This window comes from Apis dorsata, unplaced genomic scaffold (genome assembly GCF_000469605.1).
Source record: "Apis dorsata unplaced genomic scaffold, Apis dorsata 1.3 scaffold_262, whole genome shotgun sequence".
Taxonomy (NCBI): domain Eukaryota; kingdom Metazoa; phylum Arthropoda; class Insecta; order Hymenoptera; family Apidae; genus Apis; species Apis dorsata.
The window spans coordinates 128,681-140,329 of record NW_006263540.1 but is presented as its reverse complement, the minus strand read 5'-3'; the positions used below and the strand labels follow the sequence as shown (position 1 = coordinate 140,329).

The following is an 11,649-nucleotide window of genomic DNA, read 5'->3' as shown; positions in this document are numbered from 1 at the left end:
AAAAAAAAAAAAAATATATATATATAAAAAGAATGCTAAAAAAAAGCGTGAAATCCCTGGACGAACGGACCGATTGCCACTATCACGACCACGACCATAGTTTGTCTTCCAGGTTCTCGTCAGGGGATTTGAGCTCGGAGCTCGACGATGAACCAAGCACAGACTCCGGGCTGGCCTCCATGGCCAGGGATTCGTCGTCCCAATCGTATCAAGCGGTGCCCGAACGCCCGTTGCAGTCCCAACCTACGCCGGTTCCGCCGGCCAGCCAGCCGCCCGTGCCCGGGGCACCGCCGCCCGGAGCCCCACAACCCGTCGGTGGCGACCTCAGTCTCAACCTGAGACCCGGCTCCAGAACCACCAGTGCTCCATCCTCGCCTGCCAAGACCAGGGAAAGTTTGCTCCAGAGGGTTCAGAGCTTGACAGGGGCTGCTCGCGATCAGGTGGGTGGAATCGGTTTTCAACGATCAATTGATTATGGTGAGGTGAGGTAGAGGTGAGGGAGGAACCGAGGGTGCTTCCTGCAAGAGTGATACTTGGTGTTATTTTAAATATGACAAATTTTGGAGAATATTAAGGGGTATGATATAAGGAATATACTTTTGAATTTATTTTTTTATAATCCTGCAAAATTGACTCTTTTAAAAGGTGTATATTTAGGTTACAAATCGTAGGTTGTTAAATAATTCGTATCACGTATTTTAAAAACGAAAGAGTATTTGCTGCTAAACGTTTAAACGTTCATACGCGATAAACATTTTCTTCTTATGTAATTGTAAAAAGAAACGTGTTTGAGTCGGCGACGATCGTTTCGCGATAAAGAGATTTAAGAGAAGAGGTTTTTACTGAATAAATATTCCGAATATGTTTAGTTTAACGAAAGTGAATCTGTAAAGTATCTCATCGGGATGAGAAAGGTCAAGTTATCTTAGAAATTTCATTTCGATTTCCATGACAAGCACGATTGCGCTTCCGTGAAATTCCATCTTCGAGTTTAATTTCCCCAAGGTGTATATAATAATAATAATGTATAAATTGTTCCATCATTTTCGAACGATCAGATTGCATTTCCACGTACGTATCGTGCGGCGCAAGATCGACACGAGTCAAGATTTGGATCCAAAATTGCCTCGTTGCATGTTCGACGCGATACACGATCTTTTTTCAATGTTCTTCGAAGAAATGTGCGAGCTTTCGCGTGCTCGAAATACCATCAATCTTTTCGACGTTCATTATCCTATTAAACGTTTGAACCTTGTAATAAAAAATTATGAAAAAAAAGTGATTGAAGTCGTTGGATAAATTTTCTTTCTTACGAAATATATAAGAAGAATTACTCGTACCAATTTTGATTATTATTACCAGGGTGCATCGATTCTGGGAGCGGCAGTGTCAGGTGCAACCAGAGGGCCCTCTTACAACAAAGATCGATGCTTCACGTTGCTGGTCATAGACGACCAAAACACCGACTGGAGCAAATATTTCCGGGGTCGTAGGCTTCACGGTGATTACGAGATCCGCGTCGAACAGGCGGAATTTCGGGAATTGTCGTTGACGGCCAGCGAGACTGGCACCGTTGTGTCCATGGCGGTTTATCGTAACGGGACCAAAGTCATCCGGTAAGATTAATTGATATTTCGATCGATCGAATTCTCTTCCTTTTCTCGAAAAGACGGCAACAAAATCTTCATCGTTCGTTAAAATACATAATCGTCAAGTATGATATTATAACGTAATGTAATTTCATATAATTGATATGATCAGAGAGTTTTTATCTCATCTTGACATTCTTTGCTCTTTCCTAAAAAGAAAATAGAATCTTAGAATTTAGAATTTTCTTGCTCCATAAATTTCTGAATATTTTTAACGGACAAGGGAAATAATTTTTGCCCACAGATCCTTCAAGCCCGATTTCGTTCTGATACGACAAAACCTAAAGGACGCGGGAGAAGATTACAAGAATCTTCTTCTCGGTTTGATGTACGGCGGTGTGCCGAGCGTTAACAATCTCACGGCAATTTACAACTTTCAGGTATGAAGTTTGTCCAATTAAAGAAAACCGGGCAAGAGTCATTCTGAATGGAAGGAACGATTAAAACTTGAACGATCAACTTTCCATTTCCAGGAAACGGATTTTCTTAATTACGTTTATCCGCGTTTCAGGATAAACCTTGGGTGTTCGCGCATCTTCTGGGACTTCAACGTCGTTTAGGAAAGGATAACTTCCCGTTGATAGAGCAAACTTACTATCCCAACCATCGCGAAATGGTGAGTTAAATAAAATATTCACATCATCCTGAAAGTTCACGTAGAAGGGAAAGATTATTATTATTATTATTATTATACGTTTCTCGTTTTATTTTTTTTTTTTCCCCATTTCTCGTTTCAAATATTATAATACTTACAAAAGTTATCAAATGGAAGAACTAATAAAAGACTAAGAACATACATCGTTCCGTGTTACGTCCTCAAGCTAGGAAAATCCAGGCTAATTCTTCCGCCGTGTCGCGCGCTTTTACCACTTTTGTACTAAAGTTCTAAACCCACGTGAAGGGTAGTCTACGTTCTCTTGTCCCCCATCAGGCAAGAAACAATATAACGATCGTGCTCGGATACATAAGGTTAGAGAAACCCAACTTGATTTGTAACATTTCTAATAACGACGCTTAGCATCTTTGTGCTATCCTTCGAATAATGAGATAACATAATCTGAGATAACATGAAACAAATCTGGACTTTTTCCGTTTCTTTCAAGGAATTATGTTCCTTCTTTTAAATAAAATTTATCTTTTTTTCTTTTTTCTTTTTTCTTTTTTTTTTTAGAAAACATAGATTATGTTATTTCAATATTCACTGACCTATACAAGGATTCGCTAAAAATTAAATACTTTCTAGCAGCTTCTTATATATATAAAAAAGGAAAAAAAAAGAGCAAAGCTACGTACAACGAGATGAAAGTGAGAATAATTTAAAAATGTATAATATACATCAATAGCCTAATATGTACAACTAAAAAAAGAGATAGCCAATCTTTTGTTATTACTTGCTTATTTCAGATTTCGAAACGAAACTCAGTCGAGGTTGCTGTGAAAATCAATTAAACGAAGCGTTGTTACTAAAAAAAAAAAAAAAAAAAATCGTTTATAAATGTAAATCTTCCTTAACGCCAATTAAATAAACGTCGAACTACATTATTAACGACGTTTATTATTCAGATGTGAAAAGAGGTCAACGAAATAAATAATTATTAACGACGAGGAATCCACAATGATACAAAAATGCGATGCAACAAACCTCGAAACGTAGTAACGAAGTAAAAATTCTCATGAAAATGCAAGCAGTCTCAAGAGTCGGTACGATTCACGTAGTGCCCTTGAACAACAGCTTCCGGGTTGGCTGCGTATAATTTTCAATCATTCCGCTGCTTCGTGTTTAATTAACGAACAATTTTTTTTTTTTTTGTACTCGTCCACACAACGTTCACCCGGTTAATAATACTTCTGATAGAACGCAACAATAAATAGAGCATGGCGCGATGCTGAAATGAAAAACGCCACGTTATTGAGAAATTAATGCCAACGTCTTCGAATCGTACAATTTGACTTGCAAATTTTTCGAATTACTTGATTGAAAGGTATTCAGAAGCATTTGATTAATAATACAAGTCGCACAATTGTTCAAGAATCTCTTTATACTCTTTATACTCTTTCAATTGACAATTAAAAAACCATTACTGAATAGTTAGTCAATCGAGAGTTTAAAGAGTAAAAAAAGATTTTTAAATTTACATATAATTTTCATTCGAAACGTGACTTTCATCGATCGAACGCTTCTGAATTCTTCTGAATTGTTACAAATGTTTCTTCGATCACTATCGTCGATTAATCGACTTAAATAAATATATAAAAGAATTAGCATTAATTTACCACGCACAACGACGAGTTTGCTGCGTGTTGATACTCTCTCTATCTCTCTACGTTACCAACGATATAAACAAAAATTCTTCCAGGAATCTCGCGAAATTTTACAAATAGATCGTAAATCGAAACGTGTTACGTGTTACGAACAACGTCGATTTCTTTCTCTTTCTCTCTCTCTCTCTCTCTCTTTCTCTCTCTCCCTTTCGCCATCGCGATCAATCAATCTTTCATTCAACCACAGAACTTTCGTATTGAATCGAAACGGAAGAATATATTAAGGTTCTCGCGCTCTTTTCTGCTCGCGTTCCAGCTGATACTTCTTGATGCAGTTTTTGTAAGGCACCGAGGGTGTCCAATAGCATCCAGATTCTCTGTACATGCAGATGCCGAAATCTTTTTGACACTCCTCGGGACCTGGCCTGCTCTCCCACAGGCATTCCGTGCCGTCTGTGTTCTCCAAAGTTATACCTTTGATCCACCAAGGTGTGTAACGAACCTAAAATAAAAAAAAAACAAAATGAACATAGGTTAAAACAAGAAAGATGATGAGTAATTCTGAATTATCACGTAAAATAAATTACCCCTTCTACTGATAGATTCAGAACATTTTGAACATTGTTGAGAATTCCACGTAGAAATGGGACGAGCTTTATTCAAAGGGAAACAATCATAGAAGAAACTTTTGCATAACTCAATGCATTCTACTCGTATTATTACAAAATTCAACGCTTGGACATATTTATTTCACTTTTTTAAATAAGCGAAATGTGTCGAAAGCGAATGGATCGATGTAAATTTGTAGAAATTGATCTTCTTGGTTCGGAAATATCGAAATATCAAATATCGTGACGTAGAATTTTTTAATTTAAAAAAAAAAAGAAGAAGAAGAAAAAATAATACCAGAATTTTTCCTCACTCACTTTGCACATGCAACTGGAATGATATAAATGCCTGAAGCCCTTCCGCTGTCTGCTCGTCACAAAACGCCAAGGCATCGCTATTCCACACGATGATATATGCGCCTTATCACCGTAAATCACGCGTCCGCTCACAACGTACGTTTCTCCAACTTTAAGCTGTGCTCCACACATGGAGTCCGAGGACGCGGTCCATAAAATATTTTTCCTCAGCGCGGGATACGTTGTCTTGTTCGCCTGTAATAATAGGGTGACGATAAACGTTTAAATCAAAACGCCGCAAAGCGATCGTGAAGAAAAATCGTCGGATGTACGAACCTTGAAGAATTTATTCACTTTCACGTTGTACGCAGTTTCGAATTCGTTCACGTTCGTCATCTTCTTCACTCTTACAAGAATGACTACGAAAGAAAGAAAGAAAGAGAAAAAGTAGAAGAAGAAGAAGAAGAAGAAGAAGAAGAAGGAAAGAATAAAATTAACATCAAATTTTTATCGCAACGTTATAACGTTCGAATCGAGGATAGAACGAAGAACGAAATAAAATAAAATAAAATAAAAAAACGATATGATTTTGTTTTTCTCTGATAATAATAATTGGGAGGGAAAAATATTTTCTAAATTTATGCGCAAAAGGTAATCGCAATTTTTCCTCCGTTGTACAGAAATCACGTACGAACAAAGCAAAGATATACACGCATTTTACGCATTTTACTCCTTTCTAATGCGAAATTTCCTTACCGAAATCTGAATTGCAAAACAGCGTCTGAGGATGACTATTCATGCAAGAACAGGCGACGACCCTCCTCACTTGCGCCAATGATATCGCTACCACCAGCACGTAAATCCAAAACCTTAATCGCCACATCTGCGAACAAACAAACGAAACGATTAGAAAGTTGTAGTGAAGTGAAATTTAAACAAAAGCGAGATCCATGATGATTCGAAATTTTATTACGTATGATAAATAAAACCCGATGCATCACGCCTCGAGGCACGTATCGAGCACGATAGAGATATGGAATCTGAATCGGAGTTAATGTTTGCCAGAGATAAAAGTGAAAGGTGGAAATTCATTACGCGATAAGGGGCGAGCTAATGAAACGAATCTCCAACACACGTAACGACATTGTCAAACAGATAAACGAAGAATTCCTCGGGAGAGATGCCGCCCAACTTTCTCGCTCCATCTATCTTCCAAATCTGATTAACCGTATCCGAACGATCCGAGCCAGTTGTCATCCGTCCCAGAAACGTTATAACTTTATTTATCCGCTATTCGACTCCATTAAATCGAGGGGGGAGAAGAGCAGAGAGGAGAGTAATATACGCGAATTTCGTTTTCGACGCAACGAATGGAAACGAATCACGATTTTCTAAATGGCGATTCTACCCGATTGGCCCATCTAAATCTGGCATCTCGACAGCCCATCTGCGAATCTCGTTAATGTAAATTTATTCAATCCTCCTGGGAAGGGAGGAAGGATTGTAATTCGTGCACGAATTGAATCGATGCGCGAAATTCTGCGAAACCGATCGCGTATCAACAATTGTTTAACATTGCGTCTCGAATAAGCAAGACACGATTTTGGACGGGAATAATAATAATAACAATAATAATAATAATAATAATAATAATAATCTGAGAATGAAATGTTAAGGAAGCCGGAATTCGTTGGATTCTCGTTGGAGAGCGAGAATGAACTCGTCGTTCTTCTTAGTTAGATATCTTTAGAGATATAATCTTAGAGTAGAAATTTTCGAGAAGTATTCTTCCCCCTTGAAACGAATTGTGTCGCGAGAGTGAAAACTACTTTCAACGATCGTTCATTCTCTACTACTACTACGGTATATCCATTTGAGTAAGAAGAAATGATTCTCGAAAGTTTTACTCTCTAATATACATTTGCATATTATAGATGTTAAATTCAACGCGTTTAAAGAAATGAAATGAAAATACGGGAGGAATAAATCAGTTTTCGTGAAATCCCATGAATTTCATTGATGGACACTCGACGTCAAGTATAATGGCAAAGAGTGATCTTTGAACCGATAATAAACATTATAGAAGCGCCCAGCTATTCGGCCTAGTTTATGGACGTCAGCTGGACCAGATCTAAACATAGACGTAAAATAGTATAACCGAAGTCGAACGCGGACCAAAAATGCCGTGAGCCGTTCTCACAGATCTTATTGACGATACGTTTCCTTGGACTGGCGAGAATAGACCCGGTGGACGCAGCTTAGAATCTAGGCATTCCTAACGGAACCGACCAGTTGCTGCAGAATTCCCTTCGGTAACTATACCGTGATTACCGTGGATCGATTCACTCCCGATCAACTTTCCAATAATTTCCATCCTGATTTTATCGTTCCCTCGTTATTCCAAGATTTACCGCTACTTTCTTCAAAATCATAAATAATAGGATTCTCGAGGAATATTAATTCCCTTCTCCTTGTGAAAACAAATTAACCAAACTTTTAACAAAAGAGATTTTAATTTCTTCAGTAAGAGAAGTTTATTTTATGTCAAATAAAATAATTCTTGATGAAATGAAATATTATAATAGTATATTGAATATTAATACAATTAAAAAGTAAAATTGTAATAATATTAACGACAAGATAGAAAAATTTATAAAAGCATACGTACACTTTACATTCTAGTGTGGACGAGGAGGAAATTAAAATATTTGCGCAAAAACGATATCAATGAACTTTATCGTCTTCAATGGAATGCATTGAACGTGCAATGATCGTTAGCGTGCATGGAGCAGCGACAATGGCCAATCATGTACGTACGTACGTATAAGTAGCGAGTACATTACACTTGAAAACGATCGCTACCAGGCGTAATACTCGCGATACTCTAAAATGCAAAGTGCATTTTACGCCGCTCGTGAATAACGGACGAAAGCATGCGTTTGATCAACGCGTTCGATATTTGTGGAATATCGATTTTTTGACAGGATTTTTCAAGGGATAAAACGTTGACGCGCCATCAGAATATCGAATTTTTCAATTCAACGAGCAATTTTGATAGAACGCAATCCACGCGATCATCGTTTAACGCGAGCCATCCGTCCATGGATTTACGCATCGTCATTGAATTCTTTTCGCGCGGTCAACGCGATGGATAAACTTTCGTTGCACGGTCGTTTCGAAAAATTTATCGATCGTTCGACAACGAGCTATCCTCTTCACTGATGGTGTCGTGGTGTCGTCGAATGGTGTGTCGAATAATAAAGGCAATTTGACTGAATTGAAGCACGTTGAAGCTTACGTTGGGGAGGTCTAGTAAAAGGGTCGATGGTGTTTTTTTTCTTTTTTTTCTTTTCCGGCTAGTAGATTCGATTTTATTCACGCTCGTATAACGTATTGTACAGTTTTATCACTCACGACGAGGGACCTGGATATTAGAGTATAATGACAAGGAGCAATTTTGCGTTTGACGGTCGTAAAACGCGTTTGATTATCGTAATTACGTAGGTAGTATTGGGTGTCTTAGAATTATTGCTATGAACTCGAGTGGTCGTACGATTTACGATAGAAATTTACGTAAAATTTATGACTGGATCTTTCTCTACATTGCATAATCCAATTCTTTACCTTATAAATTATTATCAAGAAAAAAAAACAGGAAAAAAGACAAACAAACATTAAATTAAATCAACTTCAAAACAAATTATAGTATTCAATTATCAATATATAGCTTCATATTTTTACATTACAGAACAAGATTTTGAATTAAATGTTCCCTTATTTTATGATAAATTTGAACATTTATATATTCGGATAAGAATATCATAGATGACGCGAACAATCAATGATCGTTAATTATAGTCGAGCGTTGGAATCTTTCAAACACTTTTAAAAATAGCAATGATTCCATGAATAAATTGTTAGTAAGTTGATTACTTCGATCCATTAGTTTACAACCAGTGGAAATATTGAAATACGTATATATACGTATTTTTAAATTTAAAACCATTTTCCTTCCATTAAAAAAATTCACGGACACGCTCGATCACGGTTAAACAAACGGTGTCTGATCGAGCGCAAAGTGCATCGAAAAATAATGGCCACTTTATAATTACACGCGAACGGAGCCACAGTCGGCAGCGCCCACACCCAAAACGATGACACCGTCGCGTTGCAACCCGTCCGATTGCGCTTCATGCATCACCATGCAAAACGGATCGATCGGTCGACTGATGTCATACAGGCATTATTTTTTATTTCCTGCCCGCAATAACAAACACACGGATCGACCATGAATGGAGTCTCCACGATCCTCCACGCCTCGTGTGACGCATCGCCGTGACGATTTGGTCCCACACGATTCGTCACACGAATCACGACTTATTTCGTCTCGAATCGAGTTATGACGCCTCACATTCTGCTTGTCCCCGCGTAATTATTCCACCACTCGGAACCATATATCGCGTGTATCGTATTGCGTTTAATGTAGGTCACAATCTGGTGTGAAACGAATATATTGCTCGTCACGCATCGAGAATGGATTCGATTTCGTCTTGCTCCAATTGGAGCAAAGTTTCCTTCTTAACAACGCGCTAATGCATCGCGATCGTGGTTACAAGATTTAGCAATCTGATTTTCACGCTGTGCGTGCGTTTTCTTTAATCGACATTTCTGAAAGATATTTTCCTCGGACGATAATTTACGAAAATTTACGCGCTTCGTTAATTCGATCGAAGAAGATATTGCGTTTCGAGCAGGTGAAAGAATTAACCATCAATCGAGTAAAATTAAAAAATCTTATTTGTCGCCTCGCGTTCGACACGGGCTTCCTGAAATCGTGCTCGATCGTAAAGTATCGAAAGTTACGAGACGTGTATCGACTCTTTAAACAGTCGGGATTAAGACGTTTCGAGATTTAACGCGGCAAAACCAACAAGAGGGATATAAAAATTCATTCGAAGACAACCGAATATACGCTCGAAGGTTGAATTGTATTATTAATTCTTTTCTCTTTTTTATTTATTTATTTTTTTTTTCATTACGAACGCGCAATTGGACCAACGTTCAATGTACTAAGTAATTTACGATCGATAATTTCGAGTACGAGGATTTGCGATTGCACGGATGCAAATAAGTGTACAAGGCCGTGGCAATTAACCTTAAACTTCGAATAAAATTATACGGTGCGCCGGTTGAACGTAAATGAGAGTCGGCCCATGTTTGTACTCGTTACACCTCATACTTATGGTAATCTAACACGAGCATATAAGTGCGCATAAGTGTAATATTATAACTCTTCCGCAGTTTTATAGCGTCTAGTACAAGCGCGAGGATAAACCTCGAGACAAAACGTACGTGCATTTACAGCGAGCTACGAATCGCTCGGAGGATTGCCATAACATGATGAAATTGCCGCGAACACGTGGTATAAATACCAATCGGCGAGCATACGATAATCACATTCACGTTTCTTTTCTCTCATTCACGCCTCGTTTGCATCAACATCGAGACGATGGATGCAATTTGCAAAATCATGACCAACCAATCGAGTATAGTTCGACAACTCCACCGCGCTATCTGGCGGTGGATCGCTCGAAAAACCTCAAAAGTCTCGAAACATCAAATATAAAATACCATTCTTCGTACCATTTTATTTCTATTATGATTCTATATAATTATTAAATATTTAATACACGAAGATTTCCATCTTCTCCGGAAGAAATCTTCCAAAGTTCCAAATCTATCCAAAAATCGAAAAAATCGAAAAACAATACAAAACGCGAGCGCAAAAAGCGTTGCACAATCGTTGCACATCCAGTGTTAACAGCTATTGATTCAACCGATTTTCCTTATCTGGAGCATTAAAATCACAACAACTCGTCCCGGTGCTCACGTGACTTTTTACGTAACCTCGTCGAGGCGTTCTGCACACACGTACCGTGTGCCGATTTTACATCGAGACGCGCACCGGCGAAAAGATTGTTTCTCCACGTCTTCCTCGTAACGTTTATCGCTTTCGTATATCTTCATTAAGGCTTCGAAATGACGTTGTAACGACGTGGAACAACCCGGTTGATGTTTCGACGGTTTAAAACGAGAGCCCCGGCCATCGAGAGAGAAATTCCTCGAGTCATCTCTGGCGAAACAACTCTGCGAACGAAGCGGTGGCCAACGATCAAAGAGCGCTGTCATAATACCAGTGCCGTCGCAGCGCACTCCCCGTGATTGCAACGACACTAATGCATCCACCGCAGATCTTTATCTACGTGCTACGTGCCTACTTTCTCCGATCTCGCGCTTTCATTCGCTGGTTTCGACTTTCAGACTCGCTCGCCAACTACTCGCCAGTCGAGGAGATCGTTATTCCCGATTAATTTACCGCGCCGTTTTTCACGAGCGTGAACTTGAGCCGATTTTCTTGGCAACGAGTTAGAAAATTCATCTTGCGTATTATTTAAATACGGGAGGAAGGGGGAAAGAAATATTGGAAGCGATAATACGCGAGGGGGGAAGAGGAATAGAATTTCGAGAGGTATTCTAGAAGCAACGGAAGCGATACTGTGCGGAGGAGGAGTGAGGAGGATCCGAGAAATTTGTTTCAAAACTAGGAAGACAATCGGAATGGAATACCGGGTTACAGCCGAGCATTCTTGCAATTGTTTACACGACACAGTGGGCGGATTTACGCGGCAGTTAGAACGCGTTCTCAACGAGTTCTTGAAGTTCTATATTACGTTACAACTGACAGCAACGCTGGCGACACCAGCTCGTATCAAATATACCGAGGCGTGCATCGACTCACCAGTTTTGAGTGCGTGAAAATGTTGCGACAGTGT

The 11,649-nt window shown here is 38.9% G+C and overlaps 2 protein-coding genes and 1 long non-coding RNA gene across 7 annotated transcripts in view; 2 read left to right on the top strand and 1 right to left on the bottom strand.

Annotated features, from left to right (window-relative positions):
- The window catches only part of LOC102681243 (synapsin), a 42,809-nt gene that overhangs the window by 6,286 nt on the left and 24,874 nt on the right, over nucleotides 1-11,649 (top strand). Inside the window, exons 3-6 of one of the 2 annotated variants that reach the window (XM_006616370.2) lie at nucleotides 113-440; nucleotides 1,363-1,616; nucleotides 1,894-2,029; nucleotides 2,161-2,265. In XM_006616370.2, the coding sequence (XP_006616433.1) occupies nucleotides 180-440; nucleotides 1,363-1,616; nucleotides 1,894-2,029; nucleotides 2,161-2,265 (756 nt within the window). In that variant the 5' untranslated portion in view covers nucleotides 113-179. Of the gene's footprint in view, nucleotides 1-100; nucleotides 441-1,362; nucleotides 1,617-1,893; nucleotides 2,030-2,160; nucleotides 2,266-11,649 lie in introns of both variants that reach the window. The other variant, XM_006616371.2, reaches the window with a different exon arrangement.
- The window catches only part of LOC102681026 (metalloproteinase inhibitor 3), a 32,291-nt gene that overhangs the window by 2,272 nt on the left and 18,370 nt on the right, over nucleotides 1-11,649 (bottom strand). For 2 of the 4 annotated variants that reach the window (XM_006616368.2, XM_006616369.2), the window contains exons 2-5: nucleotides 5,573-5,699; nucleotides 5,153-5,235; nucleotides 4,838-5,071; nucleotides 3,980-4,413 (exon numbers count right to left, since the gene is read on the bottom strand). In XM_006616368.2, the coding sequence (XP_006616431.1) occupies nucleotides 4,192-4,413; nucleotides 4,838-5,071; nucleotides 5,153-5,235; nucleotides 5,573-5,699 (666 nt within the window). In that variant the 3' untranslated portion in view covers nucleotides 3,980-4,191. Of the gene's footprint in view, nucleotides 1-3,444; nucleotides 4,414-4,837; nucleotides 5,072-5,152; nucleotides 5,236-5,572; nucleotides 5,700-11,649 lie in introns of those variants that run through there. The other 2 variants (XM_031510783.1, XM_031510782.1) reach the window with 2 other exon arrangements.
- Nucleotides 2,290-11,649, top strand: part of LOC116185719 — a 20,428-nt gene continuing 11,068 nt past the window's right edge. The window contains exon 1 of the long non-coding RNA XR_004150602.1: nucleotides 2,290-3,108. This is a non-coding gene — a long non-coding RNA (uncharacterized LOC116185719). The remainder of the gene's footprint in view (nucleotides 3,109-11,649) is intronic.